This window comes from Heliangelus exortis, chromosome 23 (genome assembly GCF_036169615.1).
Source record: "Heliangelus exortis chromosome 23, bHelExo1.hap1, whole genome shotgun sequence".
Taxonomy (NCBI): Eukaryota; Metazoa; Chordata; class Aves; order Apodiformes; family Trochilidae; genus Heliangelus; species Heliangelus exortis.
This window is the reverse complement of record NC_092444.1, coordinates 4519703-4546518: the sequence shown is the minus strand read 5'-3', so window position 1 is coordinate 4546518 and position 26816 is coordinate 4519703. Positions and strand designations below refer to the sequence as shown.

At 53.4% G+C, this 26816-nt stretch overlaps 1 protein-coding gene across 4 annotated transcripts in view; it reads right to left on the bottom strand.

Moving 5' to 3' along the window:
• AGRN (agrin) overlaps positions 1-26816 on the bottom strand; it is a 121933-nt gene that overhangs the window by 37828 nt on the left and 57289 nt on the right. For 2 of the 4 annotated variants that reach the window (XM_071767320.1, XM_071767321.1), the window contains 5 exons: positions 15209-15229; positions 9859-10074; positions 7222-7446; positions 4022-4246; positions 1868-2074 (listed from right to left, as the gene is read on the bottom strand). In XM_071767320.1, coding sequence (XP_071623421.1) covers positions 1868-2074; positions 4022-4246; positions 7222-7446; positions 9859-10074; positions 15209-15229 — 894 coding nt within the window. Of the gene's footprint in view, positions 1-1867; positions 2075-4021; positions 4247-4916; positions 4999-7221; positions 7447-9858; positions 10075-15208; positions 15230-26816 lie in introns of those variants that run through there. The other 2 variants (XM_071767323.1, XM_071767322.1) reach the window with 2 other exon arrangements.

The following is a 26816-nucleotide window of genomic DNA, read 5'->3' as shown; positions in this document are numbered from 1 at the left end:
CCTCCTTTGGAAAAGTCAGCAGCAGAGCTCAGAGCTCCTCAGACAGGTAGGTGTGAAAGCCCTGCAACCATCCTAATGGGCTCTTCTCTTTTCCTCCCTTTTTCCTGCATCCTAAAAGCAGAGGAGTGGATGATCTCCTCCTGCTCCCTGCCCTGGGTTTGGCCCCTGCTGAGTGTCCCCTGGGTCCTGTCCCAGCCCCTGCACCCTGAGGAACCCTCAGCCACAGGAGAGAAGGTGGCACCAGCAGCAGTGCTCATGCTGAGAGCTTTTTTTGACATCGAAGCTGGTGAGGAACATCCCCACCCTGTCCCCATTTCTAAATCTGCCTCCCAGCTCAGGCTGAGCTGGTGACACAGAGGAGGACGTGTTCTCCTTCCCCAGCTGGCAGAGAAAATGCTTTCCTAAGCTGATGGAGAGGCCAAGGCTTGTCCACACCTCGTGGTGGCTTTGCTACAGGGCAGCCTGGAGCTGTCCCAAGGACTCTGAAATCCCAGGTTTTTTTTGGGAGGCAGAGCCCCAGCTTTGATTTTCTTCCTCCTAACCCCCAGGGATGTAGCTCCTGCAAGGAAATGTTCTTGCCTGCTGTCCTGGCTTGGAGGAAGGAAAGGTAAAATAGGATGGAGAGGAAGAGGGACCACATCCTGCTGTCCTCTGGCCTCACTCCACCAAACGTGGTGGCAATGATGAGCATCTCGTAGAGGGGAGGCCACCAGCACAAGTTCTCTGCTTGCCCTAAAAACTGGGGGAGCCTTAGCTCTAAATAAGGTCCAGAAAGGGTTTGTAGAGAGCCCATGGGAGGCAGAAGCCCAAAAAGTGCCTCTATCACCTTCCCTATAGGGAGAACTTGGGGAACTGACTCCTAATCATTCAGCTGCCAGAAACAGAGTGGAAGGGGTGATTAAAAATAACAGCTGTGATTATATTGAGTGTGATTTTGGGAGGCTGACAAAATGGTTTTCAAGCAGCTGGGCCTGGCAGCATTAATAAAAAAAACAACCTACTGCAGGAGCACAAAGCCAACAAAACAGACCCACAACATGGGGCTCAATTTCCAAGTCCTTTGGAATTTTTGATACAGCTGATACCTTTTAAAACATCAGCTTAAAATAACAGGACAGGGTGCTGGACCTGGTGAAAAAAAAAAAAAATTAACAATTTGAGCTGAAACCAGCGAGTCCTTCCCACTCATATAAATCAATCCAGGATTTTTTGCCTCCTTCCTTTTCTCTGCAATGCTTTTCCAATTGGACATTCCCAACATCCCAGGGACCCGAAGCCCCCATCCTATCCCACACTCCTGAAAAGGCTTCCATTGGAAAGGTCAAAAGCTGCTCCCAGAGACGAGACAAAGACACGGAGAGACTTCCAGAGGGTGGTGGCTTTGCTGGGAAGAGTTCCTTATGGAGAGTACCTGGAGCTGAGAGAAGCAGGAAGGCATGGAAGGGGAAGCATGGGAGAAGCTTAGGGGTCTGGCACTACCCTGGGAGAAGGAAGGAATGAATGGGGAGGGCTGTAGGGTGGTGGCAAATGTGCACCTGGCCATGGGGATGAGTGAGAGCAACCAGCTGGGCACCCCAGGGTGTCCAAACACAACAAAAGGATTTTTCCTGCTGTCAGCAAGCAGGAAGAGAGAAAGAGAGGAAAAACATGTGCACACACGGACACGAGGACTGCTGGAAGGAAAAAAAAGGAGAAGGAAGGGGATACCAAGGGTTTGGTGGCTCCAACATCCAGCGCTGGGCACCCAGCCACGACTCGCTCGGAGCGGGCGCTCCTCGAGGTCCCTTCCTTGACATTCTACGGGTTCTACCCGGCCGGGGAGCCAAAGGGGGTATCAATGAGGTTCCTTTGGGCCCCCGGTGCTTACCACAGGGTCCCTGGTGCTGGATGGGGATGGCAGCTCTCTGGTGGCACTCGGCCTGGCGGCGCTGGCAGTCGTTGCTGTAGGTGCGGCTGTCGCGGGCGCAGAGGGGGCGGAAGGCGCCGTCGCAGGAGATGCGGTCGCAGGAGCAGCGCGGGGACCCCCGGCGGTTGAGGCAGATGGAGTTGAACTTGCACTCCTCCTGGCATTTGTCTGGGGGAAAAAAACAAAAAAAACAAAAAAAAAAAGAAGAAGGCACCCGTGGGTAATGTGGAAAAGGTCAGGGGAAGGGCAAAGCCCGCTGCTGGGCTGGGGCAGAAGGGATGGAGATAAATGCGGTTGGGAGGGTGCGGAGGAGGAGGCTCCACAAGCTCTCTGGGAGGGCTGTGCTTCACCAGCCTCACAGTCAGGGAATCAGCCAGGTTGGAAAGGAACTCAGAGAGAGAGGTCGTCCAGAGTCCCTCCAGACACTTCCCAAACCCATCTGGATGCATCCCTGGGTGACCCTGCTCCAGCAGTGGGGTTGGACTGGAGGATCACAGAATCAGCCAGGTTGGAAAGGACCTCTGAGATATCAAGTCCAGCCCTTGAGCCCTGAGCCCATGGCACTGAGTGCCACGTTCAGTCTCTTCTTAAAAACCTCCAGGCACAGAGAATCCATCCCCTCCCTGGGCAGAACATTCCTACCTGATCACCCTCTCTGGAAAGAATTTTTTCCTAACAACCAACTTAAACCTCCCCTGGCAGAGCTGCCCAGAGAGGCTGTGGAGCCTACTTCTCCAGAGACTTCCCAAACCAGAGATCCATGGAATCAATCATGGACTCAGTCATGGAATCATAGATTCACCATAAAACCATAGATTCATCATAAATTCATCATAGATTCATGATATCAATTATGGACTCAATCATAGAGTCATAGAACCAAAAATTCATCATAGAATCATCAAAGAATCATAGATTCATGGAATCAATCATAGAATCAATCATGGATTCACAAGATCAGCCAGGTTGGAAAGGACCTCTGAGATCATCAAGTCCAACCCTTGATCCCTGAGCCCATGGCACTGAGTGCCATGGAGAATCCACCCCCTCCCTGTGCAGCCCATTCCAATGCCTGATCACCCTCTCTGGAAAGAATTTTTTCCTAATATCCAACCTAAACCTTAAGAGCCCATTCCCTCTTGTCCCACTGATATCTTCCTGGGAGCAGAGCCCGACCCCCCCCTGGCTCCAACCTCCTTTCAGGGAGTTGGAGAGAGTGATGAGGTCTCCCCTGAGCCTCCTCTTCTCCAGCCTCAACACCCCCAGCTCCCTCAGCCCTTCCTCACAGGACTTGTGCTGGATCCCTTCACAGCCTCCTTGCCCTCCAGAAGCTTCTCCTCGTGTTGAGGTGGAACTTTGTATGTTCTACCTTGAACCCATTATCAGTAAGGGGGTGGATTCTCCATCCCTGGGGGTTTTTAAGAAGAGACTGAACGTGGCACTCAGTGCCATGGGCTCAGGGATCAAGGGTTGGACTTGATATCTCAGAGGTCCTCTCCAATCTGGCTGATCCTATAAATGCCAGGGGTTGGAAGGGTTCTAGAGATCATCCAGTCCAACCCCACTGCTGGAGTAGGGATGCATCCAGATGGGTTTGGGAGGTCTCTGGAGAAGGAGGCTCCACAACCTCTCTGGGCAGCTCTGCCAGGGGAGGTTTAAGTTGGTTGTTAGGAAAAAATTCTTTCCAGAGAGGGTGATAAGACCTTGGAATGGGCTGCCCAGGGAGGGGAGGGATTCTCCATCCCTGGAAGTTTTTAAGAAGAGACTGAACGTGGCACTCAGTGCCATGGGCTCAGGGCTCAGGGGTTGAACTTGATATCTCAGAGGTCCTTTTCAACCTGGCTGATTCTGTGATTATTCCTTACCCAATGAACAGACATCACTGAAAAGAGATTTTCCCCTTCCTCTTGACACCCACCCCTCAGATATTTACAGCCATCAATAAGATTCAGCCTTCTTTTCTCAAGCCCCAGTCTTTCCTCCCAAGAAAGATGTTCAAGCCCCTTCAGCATCCTCCCTTTTGGACTCTCTTCCCCCCTCCCCCTCATTACCAAGAACAAAATGCTGGGAAAAGCCAGGAACCCGAATTCTCCCGGGCAGCAGGGAGGTTCTTACCCTGCTGGTGACACTGCCCTGAGCGGACCTTCTGGATCTCCAGCCCCCGGATGGCCCCGGAGCGCAGCATCACGCACTCGTTCTCGTACGTCACCCCATCGTCCCCGCACACCGGCTCCCTCTTCTGGGGACAATTCTCGGGTCTGGGCAGCAGGTCGGCCCGCCGGGTTCGGGGGTTGACCCGGCACACCCGGTTCATGTCGTTCAGGACACCTTTACACGGGTCTGGGAAGAAAAAGGGAGCAGGAGGTCAGGAACATCCTGCCCCATGGAGCTGAATCCTGCCTTCTCCTCCTCTTCCTCCTCCTCCCTGCTGGCCCCAGGAGCTTCTGCACCTTCCCCCCCATCAGCATTGATCCCATTCCTCAGGACTGGGCATCACTTGAGCTCTGCATCCATAGGAATTTATTTATTTCTCAGGATATTTGCCCTAAGGACACATTTTGCCCAGCACTGACCACTGATGGGTTGAGCTTTGCCTTTTTTCCCAACCTTTTTTCCCTTCCCCTCTCTTTGTCTCCCAACTCAGCCAAACCTCCCGAGTTCAAAGACCAAAGGTTCTTAGAGGGTCTCTTCCAACCTAAACCATTCTGTGATTCTGGGGTAGTGTTTGGTTTGGCCTGGAGCTCAAAGGTCTTTTCCAGCCTCAACAACTCTGTGATTCTGTGACACCTGCAAGATGCTTGCTGCTCCCATCCTCCTCTTCCTCCCATTCTCCCTCCTTGGCAGAGTCCCAGGGCCACACACTGCCCTAATCTGGGTTTATCCAGCTCACAGCAGCACCCCAAAACCAACCCCAAAACCAACCCCAAAACCATAGGCAGAAGAGGTGCCTGCTGATCCCTAATCCCTCCCCTACTCCTGGGGTTTTTCTCTTCCTTGTCAAGCACAGTACCTGGAGAGCACTGATCCATTTTCTGCCACTGCAGAAACACAATCAAATCTTTCCATCCCTTAATCCTGCTAGTCTGAAATCCCTGCATTAACCACAAGGGAAAAAAAAAAAAAAAAATCCAGCACCCTGTTTCCCCCCACCTCTCACAAAGAGGTGTGGGACCTCCCTTGTCCCCATATTCCATGTCCCCAGCCTAGGACAGCTGAAAACTTTTGCTTTCTCCATTTTAGCAGCAATGATGGAAAAGAAGAACCTGTAGGACCTACCCTAACCCCTGCAGGACCTAGAATCTCCCACCCCCTCTCCAGCAGGAGCTGCCCTGCAGTCACACCAGCAGACAGCCAGGGATGTGTTCCCTCCATGGAGGCCTCAAACCCCCCCAGAAATCACAAAAAAAACCCCAAACCTCTTGTCTGGGCTCAGTAAATAGATACAATGGAGATTGTAGCAGGGGCAGATGCACAGAGAGCTCTCAGGACAGCACGAGGAGGGGATTTGGGATGAGCTCTGCCCCCTCTGCTACTCCTACTCCTTTGCAGTAGTCTCAAGCCTCACAGCACCCCCTAAAAGAGTTCAAATCCCTTCAAGGATTTTCAGCCCCACAGCTCAACCCAGCCTTGCTTGAGTTTCTGCTGATGCCCCAGCCCAGACCTGGAGGAGCTCAAAAAGAGGAGTGAGGCTCAAAGCCCCCTCTCTGCCCTAAAAAGCAGGTGAGTGGCATCACCTCCTTCACACCTCCCACTTGTTCCCATCTCACCCAGTTTGGGACAGACCAGTCCAAGAGCAATTAAAAGCTCTTCCAGGTTTGCAGCCAGCCCAAAATCATTCCCACACTCCTTCCCCTGGGGACAAACACTGGTCTGGCACGTGTCCTGGCTGATCTCATGGTTTTCCTCAGGAAAACAGTTGCTTTTAATTACAAGTAGCCCCAGCCAGCCCCAGCCAAAGAGGAAGGCATCCCCAGAGCAGAGGGATTGTGTTTGTGCTCTGGGATCTGTGCCTGTCAGGCTCCTTTAATTAGAGGGAGCTGCCTTGGGCCACTGGCTAGCAGAGGGCTCCTGGCCAAAAGCAGCAGCCTGGCCAAAAACTCCAAGCAGGGGAAAGAGCAGGAGGGAAAGGAGATGATACAGATGTTCCCACTGCTCTCTAAGTCAGTGAGACCCAAGCAAAAACATTCACAGCCAAAAGCCATGGGGGAATCATAGAATCCATAGGTTTGGGTTGGAAGGGACCTTAAAACCATCAAACAAAACCCCTCCATGGGCAGGGACACCTCCCCCAGCCCAGGATGCTCCAAGTCCCATCCAACCTTCAACACCCCCAGGGATGGGGCAGCCACAGCTTCTGGGGGCACCCTGGGCCAGTGTGGAATAGGAATAGGAATAGGAATAGGAAGGGGACTCATTCCCAGCCTGGCTTTCAACACTGCCAGGAATGGGGCAGCCACAACTTCCTTGGGCAACCTCTTCCAGTGTCTGTGGGCTTTGGTTTGCAGGCAGAGAAACAGGAGAATTAAATAAATAGAAAAATAAGGAATATGTTTTTCCAATATAATTGGAAGCCCATATTGAAAGGGACCTTAAAGAGCATCTGATTCCAACCCCTTTCCATGGGCAGGGACCCCTCCCCCAGCCCAGGGTGCTCCAAGCCCCATCCAACCTTCAACCCCCCCAGGGATGGGGCAGCCACAGCTTCTGGGGGCACCCTGGGCCAGTGTGGAATAGGAATCACACAAAAAGCCCCCAGCAAAGGGTGCCAGAACTTCACAGCTTGGGCTGGGTTGGAAGGGACCTTACAACCATCAAACCAACCCCCCCCATGGGCAGGCACAGCTTCTCTGGGCAACCATGGTCTCCCCACTCTCATAGGGAAAGATTTCTACCTAATGTCTAATCTAAATCTCCTCTCTCCCACTTGAAAAGCAATTTCTCCTTGTCCTGTTACTCCATGCTCTTATCCCAGTTTTCCCAAAGCCCCTTCAGGCATTTGGAAGCTGCTCTGAAGCCTCCCTGGAGCCTTCTCCTCTCCAGCCTGAACCACCCCGACTCTTTTAGCCCAGAAGTCCTGGTTCAGTCTGAATTTCAGAAACCACCACCCACAGCCTGGTTCAGTCTGAATTTCAGAAACCACCACCCACAGCCTGACCTTTTTTTTTTTTTTTTTTTTGCCCAGCTCCTTTTTGGAGCTGATGAGAGGAGGGAGCAGCTTCTCCTCCCCAACCCCGCTGACTCTGCGGAAAGTCCCCTCCCGAAATCTTCTTTTTCTGGGGGCCGGGGGGGACGAGGAGGGGGAACAGGGGACTCACCACAGGTGCCATCGAACTTCTTGAAAATGTTTTCCTGCTTGTCACAGGCGTGCTTGTTGAGGGCACACGTGCTGGGGTAGTCCCTGCCATCGCTGCCGCAGACGGGGCTGTCGGGAACGCCGCTGCAGGACGAGGGACAGGCACAGGTGGCTGACTGGCCATCGGCTGAGAGGACACAGGTACTGCCAAAACTGCAGGTCACCTCTGAGCAAGGGTCCTTGGAACCTGCAGGAGAGGAAATGGGGCACAACACGGGCTTGGCTTGGTCCCCTCCGAGTTGCTCCTCTGCGAGATAAAGAAGCTCGGGGCCTCGGGGCATCGATCGACTCTGAGAGGCCAGGAATTAATGGGGTGGAAACAGGTGTATACCTGGAACAGAGAGCTCTCCTGTGGGATCTACCTACCCTGAGTATCCAGGAATTAATGGGATGGAAATGGGTGTATACCTGGAACAGAGAGCTCACCCATGGAGGAAGGTGGGATCTACCTACCCTGAGCATCCAGGAATTAATGGGATGGAAACAGGTGTATACCTGGAACAGAGAGCTCTCCTGTGGGATCTATCTGCCCTGAGTATCCAGGAATTAGTGGGATGGGAATGGGTGTATACCTGGAACAGAGAGCTCTCCTGTGGGATCTATCTGCCCTGAGTATCCAGGAATTAATGGGGTGGGAATGGGTGTATACCTGGAACAGAGAGCTCTCCTGTGGGATCTATCTGCCCTGAGTATCCAGGAATTAATGGGGTGGGAATGGGTGTATACCTGGAACAGAGAGCTCTCCTGTGGGATCTATCTGCCCTGAGTATCCAGGAATTAATAGGATGCCAATGGATGTCCTACTTGGAGCAAAGAGCTCACCCATGGAGGGAGGTGGGATCTACCTACCCTGAGTATCCAGGAATTAATGGGATGGAAACAGGTGTATACCTGGAACAGAGAGCTCTCCTGTGGGATCTACCTACCCTGAGTATCCAGGAATTAATGGGATGGAAACAGGTGTATACCTGGAACAGAGAGCTCTCCTGTGGGATCTATCTGCCCTGAGTGTCCAGGAATTAATGGGATGCCAATGGATGTACTACCTGGAGCAAAGAGCTCACCCATGGGATCTATCTGAGTATCCAGGATTAATAGGATGCCAGTGGACGTCCTACCTGGAGCAGAGAGCTCTCCCATGGAGGAAGGTGGGATCTACCTACCCTGAGTATCCAGGAATTAATGGGATGGGAATGGGTGTATACCTGGAACAGAGAGCTCTCCTGTGGGATCTATCTGCCCTGAGTATCCAGGAATTAATAGGATGCCAATGGATGTCCTACTTGGAGCAAAGAGCTCACCCATGGAGGGAGGTGGGATCTATCTACCTTGGGTATCCAGGAATTAATAGGATGCCAATGGATGTCCTACCTGGAGCAGAGAGCTCTCCCATGGAGGGAGGTGGGATCTATCTGAGTGTCCAGGAATTAATGGGATGCCAATGGATGTACTACCTGGAGCAAAGAGCTCACCCATGGGATCTATCTGAGTATCCAGGATTAATAGGATGCCAATGGATGTCCTACCTGGAGCAGAGAGCTCTCCCATGGAGGAAGGTGGGATCTACCTACCCTGAGTATCCAGGAATTAATGGGATGGGAATGGGTGTATACCTGGAACAGAGAGCTCTCCTGTGGGATCTATCTACCCTGAGTATCCAGGAATTAATGGGATGCCAATGGATGTCCTACCTGGAGCAGAGAGCTCTCCCATGGAGAGAGGTGGGATCTGTCTGAGTGTCCAGGAATTAATGGGATGCCAATGGATGCACTACCTGGAGCAGAGAGCTCTCCCATGGAGGAAGGTGGGATCTGAGTGCCCAGAAATTAATGGGATGCCAATGGTTGTCCTACCTGGAGCTCACCCATGGAGGAAGGTGGGATTGGGAAGATGTAGGATCAGCCTCAAAGCCCCAGCATGGGAGGAAGGGAGCTCAGCTGGTCCTTCAGGCAGAGCCCCTCCCTTAGATCCCTCCCAGCCTGGCTGCTGGGAACCCCTTTCCCTGCACATCCTCTCCAAGAGCCTCCTGCTTCAGCAAATGAGCAGAACAAGGGTCCTTGAGGCACCTCCTGCAAATCCTCATTAGAGGAAGAGCTCAAGGAGCCACTTCCTCACTGACAAGGAAGGGCCAAAATTTACTTGCCAGCTCCTTTTTTCTTCCCCCCCCCCCTCTATCTGTCACTTTTTCCCCTGATTATTATTTTACATAAATCACTCAGTGCTCTCCCCCCCTCTGCCAAGAGCCCCAGCAGGAGAGCTGGGTGCAGATTTCTTGCAAGCCAGAGCTCTGCAGGAGAGAAAGGTCAAGTGAATTTCCTCTGAAATGAGGAGGCTGGGGGCTCATTTACACAGCTCCTTGCTCACAGCTGGTGAATGCCAGGCTGGGAAAGGGCTTTCTGCAACCCCCTGAGCTCTGCATACACCTCCTGCCTCCAGCCCGTGGCAGATGACACCTGCTTGGAGGCTCTGAACAACCTCTGCCCACCAATTTGAATGCATTTCCCTTGGTGGCCCTTCAGGCCAGCATCCCAGTGACAAGAAGCCCTCAGGACACATCTTCCCTGACCCTCCCAGGGTCACCTCCTGCCCTGCCACTCACCGCAGGGTCCCTTGCTGATGACCTTGATCCTCCTCTGCTGGTTGCACTGGGCTTTCTCCAGCTCACACTCGTTGCTGTAGGTGGAATAGTCAGAACCACAGACTGGAGCCACCACCAGGGGACAAGCTGTCTTCTTGCAGACACAGGAAGCCTGGGAGGGATCTGTGGAGCTCCTCTCACACACGGCCCCGAACCCGCAGAGCATCCCTCGGCACCCTGGGGACGCAGAGATGGAGCCAGGGGTCACCTACAGCTGCTCCCCTCCAACCAGGAAGGGTGCAGAGCAGCACCCAAGGCCAAGCACCCCCTTTTGCCTCCCCCTTCTCACCCCTGGCAGAGCCCCACGCACCACCCAAGCTCAGGGAGGGGTTGCACAACCCTCAGGGTACCAGAGGAGGATGCTCCAAGGTCCTTTCCTGGGTGTGGATGCCATCATCTCAGCATCTCACCTCTTGTTCCTGCCAGGGAGGTGAAGTTGGGTCCTTCCCAAAGACACCAAGGGGGTGTTGGAGGGGCCAGAGCCACCCACCCCAAAGCCTGAGAATCAGGGGCTGCCCTGTTTGTGCCCCAAACCCCCACCTCCTGCCCGTGTCCTGCTCCCAGGTGACCTCAGCACCTTGCTCCATCAGCCAGTGGGGAGCAGAGGGCACAGAGTTCTTGGGAAAAGGCAGGATGAGTTGGGAAAGCTTTAAAGGAAGCTTCCTTTGAAGGGAGGCTGGCACCAGGCTCCTCTGTGCCCCTTTTTTTTGAGTGCCAGCATGGACTGGAGAAGGCAGAGTCTGGCAGCAGCTCTGCACCAAGGCAGGGAGGACAAGGGAGTAGGGAGATGCTTCCAACCCCCACCTGGGACACGGAGCAGCATCCTCAGGGATGCTCTGGAAAGCACTCAGTGCCCAGAGCCCCTTTACCCAAACCACTGGGAGCCCTCCCCAGTGCACCTTGTGTTCTGCTCCCTACCAACAGGGAGAGGAGGCAAGGAATGCAGAGGAAAACATCCTCACCTGGCATCTCTGGGATGGATCATCCCCATCCCCCCTTTCCCCAGGAAAACATCCTCACCTGGCATCTCTGGGATGGATCATCCCTATTTTCCTCCCCAGGAAACATCCTCACCTGGCATCTGTGGGACGGATCATCCCCATCTCCCCAGGAAACATCCTCACCTGGCATCTGTGGGATGGATCATCCCAATCCCCCCTTTCCCCAGGAAACATCCTCACCCGGCATCTGTGGGATGGATCATCCCCATCCCCCCTTTCCCCAGGAAACATCCTCACCTGGCATATTTAGGATGGATCATCCCAATCCCCCCTTTCCCCAGGAAAACATCCTCACCTGGCATCTCTGGGATGGATCATCCCAATCCCCCCCCCAGACACTTTATTCCCTGCCATTTCTGCAGAACAGCTGCAATCCCATGGCCAGGCTCTCCCTGAAGGAGATGTCCCAACCCCCCTGTCACAGCCACTGAGCAGAGCAGCATCTGAACTGGTGATGTGGTGGGAAATGGGATTCTGGGATTCTGGGATTCTGGGGCTGGAGGGAGGGAGGGAAGGGACAGGTTATGTCCAGCCCTGAGAGGTGAGACAGCAGGAGAGAGCAGAGAGTTCTGTGCTGTGCTCACTGCCTGCACTGACACAGGGACACAGGGACACATAGATATATGGACATATGGACACATGGACAGATGGATATATGGACATATGGACACATGGATATATGGACAGAGGGACACATGGATACATGGACATATGGATATATGGACATATGGACACATGGACATAGGGACACATGGATATATGGACACATGGACATATGGATACATGGGCACATGGATACATGGACACGTGGACATATGGATATATGATATATGGGCACATGGACACGTGGACACATGGACATAGGGACACATGGATACATGGACATATGGATATATGGATATATGGACACATGGCTACATGGACACATGGACACATGGACAGATGGATATATGGACACAGGGACATATGGACATATGGACACATGGACACATGGACATATGGATATATGGACACATGGACACATGGCTACATGGCTACATGGACACATGGACAGATGGACACATGGACATATGGACACATAGATATATGGACATATGGACACTTGGACATATGGACACATGGATATATGGACACATGGACAGATGGATATATGGACACATGGACATATGGACACATGGACACATGGACATATGGACATATGGACACATGGACACATGGACATATGGACATATGGACATATGGACACATAGATATATGGACACATGGACATATGGACACATGGACACATGGACACATGGACATATGGACACAGGGACACATGGCCACAGGCATCACCCTGCCCCAGCACCCACCACCTCCCAGCCCCACCCTCTCCCCCCCACCCAGCACCCAGCAGAGCTGCAGCCTGACCTACATAGGGAAAGAGAAATCATAAAAAGCCAAATAAAAAGCTCAGGAGCAGCTCATTTACACTTCAATTCCCGGGCGTTTGCCTTCGACTGCCTTGAGATTTGGGGCTCAGAACGCACCACTACGAGACTAATATCATCAAATAAAAAAGAACTCTCTTTCTCTCCTGCCCAATATCTCAAAGCAATTCATCATTTTTTATGAGCACTCTCTCCTGCTCCCTCCCTCGCTGCTCTTTTTCTCTCTTTTATTTTTTTTCTTTAAATGCAGATGAGCCTGTTGAGCTTTGAGGGGTGTGAAATGCAGGACAAGAGGGGACTCATCCTGTCCCCCCCACCCTGTCTGAGGGGCAGAAATGTCACCCTGGGGGAGCTCAGCATGTCACCTGCAGGGGAGGCAGAGATGGAGCTTCTAGGGGAAGGGATGCAGAGGTGGGATGAAGATGGGGGATGAAGATGGGGGATGCTGATGATGCAGGTGTGGGATGCAGGTGTGGGATGCTGATGATGCAGATGGGGGATGCAGATGGGGGATGAAGACAGGGGATGAAGATACGGGATGAAGATAGGGGATGAAGATGATGCAGATGTGGGGTGCAGATGATGTGGGGTGCAGATGGGGGGTGCAGATGGGGGGGTGCAGATGGGGGATGAAGATGATGTGGGGTGCAGTTGGGGGATGAAGATGATGCAGATGTGGGGTGCAGATGGGGGGGTGCAGTTGGGGGATGCAGATGGGGGATGCAGATGGGGGGGTGCAGATGGAGGATGCAGATGGGGGGTGCAGATGATGTGGGGTGCAGTTGGGGGATGCAGATGGGGGATGAAGATAGGGGATGAAGATGATGCAGATGTGGGGTGCAGATGTGGGGTGCAGATGGGGGGTGCAGATGGGGGGTGCAGATGAGGGGTGCAGATGGGGGAAGCAGATGAGGGGTGCAGATGGGGGGTGCAGATGGGGGGAGCAGATGAGGGGTGCAGATGGGGGGTGCAGATGATGGGGGGGTGCAGATGGGGGGTGCAGATGGGGGGTGCAGATGATGGGGGGTGCAGATGGGGGGTGCAGATGAGGGGTGCAGATGGGGGGTGCAGATGGGGGGTGCAGATGATGGGGGGGTGCAGATGGGGGGTGCAGATGGGGGGTGCAGATGATGGGGGGTGCAGATGATGGGGGGTGCAGATGATGGGGGGTGCAGATGAGGGGTGCAGAGGGGGGGTGCAGATGATGGGGGGTGCAGATGAGGGGTGCAGAGGGGGGGTGCAGAGGGGGGGTGCAGAGGGGGGGTGCAGAGGGGGGGTGCAGATGAGGGGTGCAGATGATGTGGGGTGCAGATGAGGGGTGCAGATGAGGGGTGCAGATGAGGGGTGCAGATGATGCAGATGAGGGGTGCAGATGGGGGATGCAGATGGGGGGTGCAGATGGGGGTGCAGATGATGTGGGGTGCAGATGGGGGATGCAGATGGGGGGTGCAGATGGGGGGTGCAGATGAGGGGTGCAGATGATGGGGGTGCAGATGATGGGGGGTGCAGATGATGGGGGGTGCAGATGATGGGGGGTGCAGATGAGGGGTGCAGATGGGGGTGCAGATGATGGGGGGTGCAGATGGGGGGTGCAGATGAGGGGTGCAGATGAGGGGGGGTGCAGATGAGGGGTGCAGATGGGGGGTGCAGATGGGGGGTGCAGATGGGGGGTGCAGATGGGGGGTGCAGATGAGGGGTGCAGATGAGGGGTGCAGATGAGGGGTGCAGAGCCAGCTTGGAGCAGAGTTCCAGCAGGCACCTGCTGGAAGGCACTGGGCTCAGGACAAACTGGCCCAGGTTCAGCTTGCAGAGAAGGAAACCCAGGTGGGAAGCATGTTCAGGGTCTGAAAGGAGGTGACAGGGTCAGCTGTCCCCAAAGGATGGGAAAGGAGCCTCATGGACCCAAGGTGGGGGCTTCTGAAGCCATCAACCAGCCCAGGTTTGGTCCTGTCCAAACTGGGGAAGTTTTCAGTGGGATCCAAGCCAGGGCAGCACTTCAGAAGCCCCATCCTAAGCCCCTGGTTGCTGTTTCTGGGTTCATTTCCTTCCCCCTCCAGCTCCTGCATCAGTACTTTGGGTCCTCTGCAGCAGGCAGAGAGCAGAGAAAGCTTCCAGCACTGGGCAGGACTTGTGGAGAAGTTAAAACATTGCTCAACCACCTTGACTCTTCTCCAGAGAACCTTTAAAAATTGTTCCTTCAGTGAAAGAACTGATTTGGAGCCAAACTGGGTCTTGTCAGCTTTTAAAGTGCTCCTCTGTGTCCTTGCTGTGCCCACAAATATTTAAGAATCTTAAATTTAAGAATTTAAGAATGGCAAAAGACAAAAAGACCTCAGTTTCAGTGGGTCAAGCCCCTTAAAGACAACTGATGTTTTCTCAGGATTGATTTCTGTCTTTCCTTACCCCCAGGATCCTATTTCAGAACCACTTTAGGGACAGAATTGGCCCAATATGGGAGCAAAATTGATGAGAAAAAGGGGATTTGGTTCCCTCCTGTTCCACATCACCCCAGTGTTGTCAAAGTGAGATTTTTACAGCAGCAGGGTTTGACAGACACCTTCCCACTCCCTGCCAACAAACTCTGTCCCAGGAGAGAACCTCACACACCTTGGAGCTCATCCCAAATCCAAGGGATGCCCTGGCTGGATACAACCCCCCAAACACCCTCCCTCAATCCTCCCTCTGCCAGGGGCTCAGCCCCACTGAGTCTCAGTGATCAGGCTGAGAAGTAAAGCCAGAAAGAAAAAAAAAATTTAAAAATGCTTTAAACTAGAAACAACTGGTGACAAGCAAATTGGTCCTTTAAGTTTCTTTCATATCTCCTCAGCACTGCTGGGCTGGAAACCTCTTTGTTCCCAGCAGATGATTTTCAGAACTCACCCATCCAATGCTGGGCTGCAGCTGGGCAATGCAAGGGCAAAAAAAAAAAAAATAAAATAAAAAAAGAATAAACCAAGATGCCCAAAATACCTCAATTCCCCTGTCAAGCCCAGAACAGGTTTATTACTCCTGCTAAGATGACTCAAGCCACCAAGCTCTGCAAAGGATGAAATTCAGAGCATCCTTCCTCCCCAGCAGCTCTTTTTACCCCTCTCTTTCTCTCATTTGACCTGGGGGGCTGCAAGAAACACAACCAACTGGAAAAGGAATATTTGTTGGGAAATCCAAAGGAAAAAGAAGGAAAAACTGACTCCTGACAGTGCTCCCAAAAGCAGCCCAGAGTGAGGGGCTTCTTCCTGAGCTTGAGACAAGCCTGGGCAAAAACCCAGGGGACAAACCTGGCCCATACCTGCATGCCTGGTTTGTCCCCTCTTTACTGGGACAAGCAGCAGGGACCAGGACTTTCCATCTTTACACCCTCACCAGGAGAACAACCAGACCTTTTCCTCCCTCTCTGCCTTCTACATCACCCAAAAGTCAAAGTTGGGTCTTGAGCAAGCCCCAAACCTGTCCTTACCCCCACCAAGGCTGCAGCTGGAGCTCTGGCAGCCAGCCCTGCAGGGATGGACACTGGGAGGCAGCTTGGGAATTGGGGTGGGGGAGGCTTTTTCTGGCTTCTTTCCCCCCTTCCCTGGGTTGTGGAGAAGAGGTGAGGTCTCTTGGTGCTTGTTCAAAGCTCTGCTTCCAAAGTTATCTCCAAAGCAGGAGGAAAGGAGCAGATCTGAAGCAAAACCCGTGGTTAAATGAGCCCAGTTTGGCAAACAAAGAGAGCAGAGCTTGTCTGGAGCAATAAAAAAAACCTTACAGCTGGGAGCTGACCTTTCCCAAACCTCCTGAGCCACTGAAGATGGGGGGGAGAGAAGCAGCTCCAGTGAGGAATCTACACAGCACTTGAGCAGCAAGCTCTACAGCCCAAAAAAAAAATATAAAAAGAAGGCTTGGGCTTATTGTAAGTGTGCTGAATGCCAGCCAAGCCTCTCCATGTCTCTTAGCAGCACTGGAGCAGAAAGAGGATCATAAATAACAATAACAACAATAATAATAAAAAAAAAAGGGAGGGGTGGGGGGAGAGAGGAAGGGAAAAGTGAAAGGTGTTGCTATAAATAATTCATGGCCTTGGGCTTCCCCCCACCACTGAGTCAGCAATGAGGCCAGGGATGGGTGGACAGTTCAGAGCAATCTCTGCTCCCTCAGCAGCCCCAGCTGAGGCTGTAAAAACAGCAAAAAAAGGTTTTTAGAAAAGATCAAGGCCAGGAGAAGGACCTGGGGGGGGTTCAGAGCCTTCCCCCAGCTCATATCTGCTTGGCTCTGAGGTTTTGCTTTGCATCCTCTGGGGTGAGTGCCCTGGATCAGGGAACACAACAGGGATGCTGAGAAGGGCTGCAGGGCCACCAAGCAGGCACTGTCACCAAGGGGCAGAAGCCATCTGTGACCAGCCAGCCTGCCAGAGATCCCTTGGACCATCCCAGAGGCCAGGGGGGGATGTCTGCATCACTGGAACCCAGAGAGGAAGAGAAGAGCTGAGCAGAGGCAGGGAGAGCCTGCTTGCTGAAACTGGGGATGGGGATGAGGGACAAGCAGGGTTGCAAAGTGCTGCCTCTCCCCATGGTCTGGGCTCAGAGCTCCTGGCATGCAGCAGGACCAAGGCAGAAAAGAACCAAACCCCCCAGAGTACCAGGAGGGATGATGAGAGCTCCCAGCCTCCCCCCCCATCCCTGACACTTCCCAATTAGCAGCAGGGAGGGAGAGGGGATGCTTGATTACCAGGGAAACCCTTTGCCAAGGCTCAGCTCAGCATCTCCCCCACAGCTGCTTGGGGCTTCACCAGGAGCTGCCAGTGCAGATGGCACCAGCTCCACCTCCTCGCATCCAACAGCTCCTGCAAGATGCCCAAAACTCCTGGAAGGACAGCTGGGAATAGGATGGCTTTGTTGTGGCCACCAGAGAAGCTGCTGGCACCCAGAAATCTGCTGTGAGGCTGCAGGAAGCTCAGGAGAAGGTGGCTCTCAATGTCCAGACCCTGCTTGAGCAGCCTCAACCTCCACCTCTCCCCCAACCACTCCAAAATTTCATAGAATCACAGAATCATAGAATGGGCTGGGTTGGAAGGGACCTCAGAGCTCATCAAGTCCAACCCTTGATCCACTCCCCCCGTGGTTCCCAGCCCATGGCACTGAGTGCCACATCCAGGCTCTTTTGAAATATCTCCAGGGATGGAGAATCCACCCCTTCCCTGGGCAGCCCATTCCAGTGTCTGATCTCCCTCTCCATAAAGAAATTCTTTCTAATGTCCAACCTAAACCTCCCCTGGCACAACTTGAGACCTCTTGTGCCCTCTTGTCTTGCTGAGAGTTGCCTGGGAAAAGAGCCCAACCCCCCCCTGGCTCCAACCTCCTTTCAGGGAGTTGGAGAGAGTGATGAGGTCTCCCCTGAGCCTCCTCTTCTCCAGCCTCAACACCCCCAGCTCCCTCAGCCCTTCCTCACAGGACTTGTGCTGGATCCCTTCCCAGCCTCCTTGCTCTTCTCTGGACCTGCTCCAGCACCTCAATCTCCTTCCTGAGCTGAGGGGCCCAGAACTGGACACAGGACTCAAGCTGTGGCCTCCCCAGGGCTGAGCACAGGGGCAGAATCCCTTCCCTGGACCTGCTGGCCACGCTGTTCCTGAGCCAGCCCAGGATGCCATTGGCCTTCTTGGCCACCTGGGCACACTGCTGGCTCCTGGTCACCTTCCTGGCAATCCAGACTCCCAGGTCCCTTTCTGCCACTCTGTGCCCAGCCTGGAGCTCCCCATGGGGTTGTTGTGTTGAACCTCATCCCCTTGGGATCAGCCCAACTCTCCAGTCTGTCCAGGTCCCTCTGCAGAGCCCTCCTGCCTTCCAGCTGATCCACACTCCCCCCCAGCTTGGTGTCATCTGCAAACTTGCTGATGATGGACTCAATCCCCTCATCTAAATCCTCACTAAAGATATCAAACAGCACTGGGCCCAACACTGATCCCTGGGGGACACCACAGCCGCCATTTTGATGCAGCCCCGTTCAGCACCACTCTCTGGGCCCGGCCCTCCAGCCAGTTCCTAACCCAGCACAGATGCCCCTGTCCAAGCTGTGGGCTGACAGCTTTTTCAGGAGAATCCTGTGGGAGACGGTGTCAAAGGCCTTGCTGAAGTCCAGGTAGAGCACATCCCCAGCCTTCCCCTCATCAACCAGGCAGCCACCTTATGATAAAGGAGCTCAGGTTGGTCAGCCAGGACCTGCCCTTGAAACAGAGGAAGACCCTGACAGGATTAACGCGACAGGATTAACTCCTGTAAGGAAACAAAGCAAGGCCCTGATAAGGCCACAGGGTGTAAGACTCTTTTCTTAAAACAAAACATTGCCGAGGCACCAAGAGACTGAAAACACACAAAGGAGCAGATTAGAGGACAGAGTAAGGGCCTGACTACAAAATGGTCTTGAAACACCAGAGTCAGCAAGAATCAAGAAAGGGAAAAAGTTCAACCCTGAGGAAGACTTCGTTACTTCATCTGAAGACCCCCAGACATATCCCCAAAAGAAGACTCCGCCTGTCATGAATATTATAATTATATGTTGCAAACTTATGAATATGTATGTGAGGATGATGTAACCTCCCCTTTAACTGTATAAATAACCTCACCCTTTCCCGACTGGTGGAACTCTTTGTCCAGCACGAGCTGGGAGTTCCCCAGATCCGAAAATAAATACCTTTGCTGATTAAAGGCTTAAAATTCTGTCTCTAAACAGTTTCGTAGGCCTTTTTGGGCTTCACCCTTCCTAAACCCGTGCTGCCTGGGTCTGATCCCTTTGCACCAAGCAGAGCTCATGGGAGAGCTCCTCAATCCATCCCAACCTTTTTTTTCCCAAGCCTCCTGGAGCTGAGCAGGGATGCCAGGGAGAGCAGCATCAGCTCCCAGCCTCAGCTCCCCATCCGGTCCTGTGCCTTGCTTCTCCCATTTACAAAAAACCCAAAATGCAGACAGCAATAATTACCAACCCCCCCAGTGTCAGTGGAAGCTCATTATGAGTAGTGGGGATTAATACCACATGGGCTTCATCAAGTGCTTTGAGATCTTGAGGTGAAGAGTTTCGTGTAGCAAGCCCCAAGCACTCAGATTAAATGTTTCTCTGGCTTAATAACAATAATCAGAGATGTAATGTCAAAATTGCTCTTTTCCACTGTATAGAAAAGGGGGGGAAAAAAAGCAAAAAAATTTTAAAAAATAAAAAGCTACTGGAGCAGCTTGCTGATTGCTTCTTGCACCCTGCCAGGCTGTCCCCTGCCTATTGAGGGGACCATGGGAGAGGTGTCCCCAAAGTTTTCCCCTCTTCAGGAGGACTTTTGCCAGAGAAGGAGGACTCTGCTGAAGTCAGAACCTGTGTTTGCCAGCCTGGCCCTGCTCCAGATCCCAGGGGAATCCATCCCTTCCCTGAAGAGGCTGAGAAAAACAATCAGGAAAGCCCAGCTGGGAAGTGAATGACAGCTCAGGGAGGGATACAGGAGAGTGGGATGGACCTGCTGCCATGGTGTGAAGCATCTCCAGAGATGGAAAAGGCTCAGGAGAGAGGACTGGCTCCCCACGCATGGCAGCCACAGCCCCAAAAAGCAAGGGGATGGAGAGAGAAAGACACTTCCATGGGCAGGGAATGGGTTGGGAGGGATCCCAAAGCTCCCCCGGTCCCTGGGCATGAGCAGGGACACTTCCCACCAGCCCCATCCAACCTTCAGCACCCCCAGGAATGGGGCAGCCACAGCTTTTTGGGGCAATCAGGGTCTCAGCATCCTCCCAGGGAAAAACTTTTCCCCCAGATGTTCAGCCCCAACCACCCAACGAGGGGCAGGGAGCTGCCTCTCACCCTGGCATCCTGCCCACCACCTCTCTCCATCCTTGGTTCCCATCTTTCTTGGGGCTGAGGGGAGGGGGCTGGAGCCCCTGGGGTGTGACAGGACAGCACACAAGGCTGACATGAATTCTGCATGAGGTGCCCGTTGCCATGGAGATGGGATGGCTGCCTCTCCAGCCCAGACTCCCTGCCTGTCCCCTCCTCTTCTCATCCCCAGCCCACCCTCCCCACCATCCATATCCAGCTCATCAGCCCCAGGGAAGGAGAAGGAGCCACTTGCCCTGCGTGGGCCAGGACCTCCCAGGCTTTGACTCCATCTCCCCAGGGCCAAGAAACCCAGAGCCACCAGCTCAGGGGCCATGAACACCCAAACTCCTCCCCTCAAGTCTTGGAGCTCCAGTTCTGCCCTATTTTCACCCAGTTTACCTCCTGTCCCTGCCCACAGCATGGTTGGTGACTTGATGCCAAGGCCACCCAGGTGGCAAGCATGAGCCCCATGGGTACCAAAGGGATGAGAGGAGCATCCTTGGACTTCATTCCCATCCTTTAGCCACAGAGCTGAGCTGCAAATCTCTGGTCCCCAAGGCCACAAGAACCTCTGCAGGACAAGTCCCCAAAGCACTGAAGCTTCCAAGCCCCCATCTATCTCAGGTTGGAAGGTCCATAAAAGCAGCCAAGTGGCAGCCACCCATCACCCAGCTGGCTTCCAGCTCCCTAAGGATCTGCCTTGCACAGAGCCCTGAGGGGTATCTCCTCCTCCTGAGGCTCAGCATCCCCAAACTCACTCTGTGTCCCCAAGAGGGAATGAGGTGAAGCCTCAGAAACGTGGTCACCACATTTTTGCAGCCTGAAAGAACACTCCTGGCTCCTCAAAGCCACCCCAAGGGAAATCCTACAACACTGCTGCCCACCTCCTCCTGGGGCTGACACGAGCAAAGCAGGAGGAGAGCTGGCTACGTGGTCTCCAAGTGGACAGCAAGGCAAAAAGCTGCTTTTGGAAGATGTAAAAGCTGCTTTTGGAAGGTCTAAAAGCTGCTTTTGGAAGATGGAAAAGCAAACCCATGTGCTGGAGGCAGAGAGCTGGAATGAGCATCAGGGGTGGAGCAGGGAGGAGCTGAAAGCATCGTGTTTAGGGGTCTAAAGCATCCAGGTCACTCTTGCAAATCAAACATCACCTCAAAAGAGTCATTAATCTGTCAAGAGCCCCCTGCAAGAGCATTTCTGAGCTGGAAGGCTCCTCATCAAGTGAAGAATCCCTCAGTTTCCATCAGAAAGCAGCAGTTTGGAAATGTGGTCCAGCAGGGATGGAAGGCAGCAGCAAGCTCTGCTGTCCTGCCCTCACACCTCAGCACCCAGGGATCCTCCAGCTTTACCAAAAAAGCAGGAATCTGCCCATGGCAAAACACCCAGAGCCCACACAGGGTTGGGATGGCAGCCTGCACAGAGTTCTAGGACAAGACAAAAAAAAAACACCCTACTTGGCTGGGCTTAACCTGCTCCCACCTTGCCTGAGGAGGTGATGCTCTGCATTTGGTTGGAAATCAGGGAAATAAATCAGGGAAATTCAAGTTCAGCAGAAGCTGCAGCAGGTCCTGGGGGTCTGGAGGGACAGAGGTGCCCAGGATGGGCAATGCCAGCACATCATCCTTCACCAACCTTTCCTGGACACTCTCAGGCTCTCCTCAAGCCCCAGCTCTCTCTGGAAGGGATCTGAGATATGGAAAGAGCTTGGTCAGCAGCAACCATCCCATAACCTGGCATAGGGAAAACCAGGAACACCTTGGCAGCCCTCCCATCCACTCCCCCTTTAACACTTGAACTACAAAACATGAAAGTGCAGAAATTGATCCCCAGGAGAAAGCACAAACCTCACTGTAAATGGAGAAGAAAATGCTCTCCAGAGATCAGAAGTGATGTCTAATAACTGCTGCTGCCTTATCTCCTGCTCAGCTTCTAAAGAGCTCTGTTGAGCACCTCTCCTCCCTCTCCAGAGCAATCCCAAGCTGCTGGAACCCCCTTTGCTGTGGAGCTCAGGGTGTGGATCCCAGATGGGAAAACCATCCCTGGGCTGTGGGATGAAGCTCCACAAGCAGACCCCAAACCCTGCCATAGGGGAGGAATTTCAGCAAGAAAAAAAGGAAAAGGAAGGGAAAACCAAAGATTTCAGTGAGTTCAACCCCCTGAGCCAGCTCCATCCTGGAGCCAGGGTATTCCCAGGATCCTGGGGCAAACCTGGAGCACCCCAGGCCCAGCCCCACGCTCGAGGTGTTGGGTGCAAGCACCCAGTGCAGGAGCTCAGAGCCAGGAGGAGCAAGGACTATGGAATTACCAGGGAGAAGCCTGGTGTAAAGATTTCCCCTTGCTCAGGGAGGGATTTCTTCTTCTCCTCTGTTCCCTGATGTGTGACAAAGGCTCAGTACCACGCTCTGCTGCTCCCTCCTTGCTTCCCCACCCCCCTTGTCCTTCTTGCCATGGAAAGGAGAGGTGACAGCAGGCACAGTGTCCCTGCAAGGAGCACCAGCATGGCCTGATGTCAGCCCTGCCATCCATCAGCAGCTGGGGAGAGGAGAGGGGAAGACACCACAGCCTGAGGCCACAGAGAGAGAAAAATCATTGCTGGAGTGGCTCAGCCCTTTGCCCACTCCTGCAAGTCAGCTCCAAGAGGAAATTCTTCCCTGGGAGGGTGCTGAGCCCCAGGTTGTCCAGAGAAGCTGTGGCTGCCCCATCCCTGGGGGTGTTGGAGGTTGGATGGGGCTTGGAGCACCCTGGGCTGGTGGGAGGTGTCCCTGCCCATGGTGGGGGTTGGTTGATGATCTTTAAGGTCCCTTTGACTCAAACCAGTCTGGGATTCTCTGAGTGGGGCTGGGAAAGGTGTAAAGGAAGTGTAAAAGGAAGAGAGTGTAAGGGTGGTCAGGAAAGACCTGTGGGCATATTGGGAAAAAAAAAAAAAGATGGGTCTGCAACACCTCCTGCTCAACTGAGCCCAGCCCTGCCATGAAGCCTGAGTTCATGCACTCTGAGTTCATTTGGCAGCATCCAAGCCTGAGATTGCCTTGTGTCAAAAAAGAGCCAGGCTGGGCTCAGCAGCCCAAGCCAGGAGGGTGTTCCAGGGCTGCCAGGCACAAAGGGAACAAAACTGAAGAGCTTGCCTTTTATTTTCAGTTGTATTTTCATGGCTCTCTTCCCAGGGCAGCCGAGCATCATCCCCAGCAGCAAGCAGCACTCTATCCAGGCTCACCAAAAGGGTGTCCAGCCCTCTGGGATGGTTCCAAACACAGCAGAGAGGGGACCCACAGCTGCCTCCTGCCAGCACCACATCTGCAAAGCTGCCAGGAACGGGCTGGGACCCAGCAGGCAGGGACATTATCCCTGCCCTCCGTGCTAACCAGGACCCTAAAACCAGTGCCTCTTAATTTTTTTGGATCCATTCCAGCAGCTCTGGCCAGCCTGGCATCCCATTTCCCAGAGCAAAGAGGAGCAGCAGCTCCCTGCCTCCTGCCCACCCCTCCACGATGCTGCCAACACCCCCCAGGCTGCAAGAACAAGGCAAAGGGAGGAGGTAACCCCTTCAAATCCTCTCCCACTCTTTCTTTCACCCCAGGGGAGGCAGGAAAGCACAGCCCACCCTGCCTGCCCCCCCCTTTTCCCCACACCTGCCAAACCTTCCCCTCCTCCAGAGCCCTCCTGCCCTGGGGGGCTGCAGCTGAGCTCCCCACGCAAGGCACTCCCCAGCTCCTGCTCACCACTGAGGAGAAAGGAAAAGCAGCCAGGAGAGTGAAAGCTGCTGCCTTTCCCCTAGCTGAGAGACTACATTTAAACCAGACAGCTCTTGGGACTCTGTAGAGCTTAAAAACCCACCCCACACCTCCCCAGGGCAGCTGCAGGAAGCCCAGGGGAGTGGGAGATTTGGGAGAAAGCAGGGAGTTACCAGCATTGATGGCCTTGTTTCCAAAGGAAGCAGAGCCCACTCTATAAATCAATCTGTGGCTGAAGAGGTGGGGTTTTTTTTGGTTTTTTTTTTAAGGTAGAAATTGGGATTGGAAGCAAAGGGAGAGAGGAACACCCTGCAGAGCCTTTCACCTCCAGCACCAAGGGAGAGGTGGTGGCTTTGGCACCTTCTGTCAATGCAGGGCTGGGGCTCTGCAGAAAAAGATGTCCCCAGAGTGTAGGAAGCCACAGAGAAATAAATGAGGTCTGATGAGGATTTCTGCCTAGCTTTGGCACCACTCTTTGGAAGGGGAAAAGACCCAGCAGAGCTTCCAGAAGTGGGGTTTCCAGATAGGAATCCCAAGTTGCAGATCTTCAGCTGGCACTGGTGGTGTTGGCTCATGGCTCACCAGTGGGGTGATCCCCACTGAATGGGAAGCACTGGCAGTGGTCATGGCCTGGGATAGCTTGGAGATGTGGATCTGGTCCTCTGGATGATCCATGGGGGCTGTGCAGAGCTGTAGGAGGTGAGGATCTGGCCCAGAAGATAAAAAAGCAACAATTCCCTAAGAGCTCAGCTGGAAAAGAAGCAACACAGTGACCCTGCTGGGCTGGATGCTGTCTCACCCCTCTGCTGAGACACAGCCCCCATGGATTATCCATAGGAGCAGAGCCACCTCTCCAAGCCATCCCAGGCCATGAATAATCCTGCCAATCCTTCCCATCCAGTAGGGATCACCCCCTCTGCCCTAGGTGGGAATTTCTCCATACTCAGAGCTGCTTCCCAAAACCATCACAAAGCATCTGAACCAGCTTGGGCTTGGAAAAGGAGAGACCTCACTTGGCATCCCACCAAGGGTGGGAGTTTTCCATCTCCTGTGGGGACCAGAGATCTTTTTTGGAGTCTGTCATCTGCCTGGGCTGGGCTGCTAATATTTTGGAGCCCTGAGCTAGGAGTTCCACCTACGTTCCTTTTTATTTTTGCTTTAGATGTCTTCTCTGGTCCAATTATAGATTAATCACATTTTATCTTGCATCCGTTTCTCCCCCGCCTCCATCCCCACCCCCATCAGAGAAGGAAAGAAAGAAAAGAAACAAACATGTTATTAATTGGCTGCTGTTCTCTGCTGGGTTCTTATCTATGCACGTGAAACTTGGGAGGCTGGGGAAGGTGACTGAGCAGCCTGCCAGCAAAGCAGAGCATTTTAAGCCTGATTTTCAGAGAAAACAAAGCTCCTGTGATGACATTATCTGAGCATGTGCTTGCCTGCCTGCATCCAACAGCTTGGAAAGCCACTGCTGATAACAGCACAGCCTCAAAACCCAAGGTTCCTATAGCAGAAAGCTTTTGGAAGCTCAGAGAAAAGGTGGGAGGTGCCCAGGAAAGCCCCAGGTGAGGGGCAATCAGTCCTTAGGTGAGAGAAAATAGGAAACCCAGGTGCTAACCCCCCTGCTTTGCCAGGGAAGGACCCACTGACTCTGGAAGAGGATCAGGAAAAGCATCATGCCAGGCAAGGTCATCATCTGGAGGTGGGGAAGGAATTGTTGGGGAGCCCAGAAGCAAAAACCTGTAGGATCCAAGCAAGGATGGGAAAGGAGCTGCCTTACAGCCCCCCCAGAACTGATGTGCAGCTCAACACCAACTCCCAGCAGGTTCCTGATGCTGCTGAGGCTGAAACCTTTTGCAAGCTGGAGCTCAAGCCCCACCAGCCTTTTTTTTGTACCATTTATAGTGTTAGCACTATAAATAGTTATAGTTATAGTGACTGATCCAGGACTGGATTGAACCATTCAAGGAATGATCAACAGCATCTCAGCAACTCCCCAAAACCCACCCATCCCTTAGCTCCACATTATCCAGAGATTCCTGCTTGCTCTGTGCCCATTTAACCTCCTGCTGCCACCAGCCAGCACAACCCACTCCAGTCCCTTCCCAGTAAGACCAAGAGGATCCCAGGAAACACCACATATCCACACTGCTCCCTGGAGAGCTTAAATGCTGCCCAGGCCATGGCAAGATGCAGCCTCAAGCTTCAGGTCCCATGAGCTGAACCTCACATCTCCCCCACCCCATCTCCTGAGCTGTTCTGAAACTACATCCCAAAAAAAACCCCAAAAAACCCAAAACAAAGGGACCAAGGGAGGCAGAAGATTGGGTTTGGCTGTTTCCTCATGCTCCAAGCCCATCATGGTTCTTCCCTCACCTGCAGCTCTGCCACAGAACACACACCCTTGGCTTTTCCTTTTGTTCTGTGCTTGCAGAGCAGAAAGCCCCTCCTCACCTCCTCCTGCTCCATCCCTCCTTTTCCCAAAATCCAGGAAAACACTCAAGGAACAAACACACAGCAGCCACTGGATTCAACAAGCAGTGCTTTGCAGGATAAGTCCTTTTTTCCAGTCCCCTCCCTTCTCCAACCTCAGCAGCTGAACCACCAAAGCTCTGCAAGCCCCAGAGAAGATCCCAGCTCCCTTTCCAGCCCTTCCTCACCTCCACCACCCCTGGAAAACCCTTTGCAGAGCAAAGACTTGCAGGGAACAAGCAGGCACAGGCACTCTGCCCTCCCTTTTGCCCCTGGAGGGCCATCCCCAGGGACAAGGATGTTCCCCTGCATCCCTGGGGATGCTGCAGTTGCTGCTCCTGGCACGGAGCAGCCACTCAGCCACAAAATAGATCACTGGGTCAGGAGATGCTGCTCCATCCTCAGCCACAGGGAAGCACAAGGGACTCCAAACCACTCAAGCTCTCAAGTGCAGGCTGAGA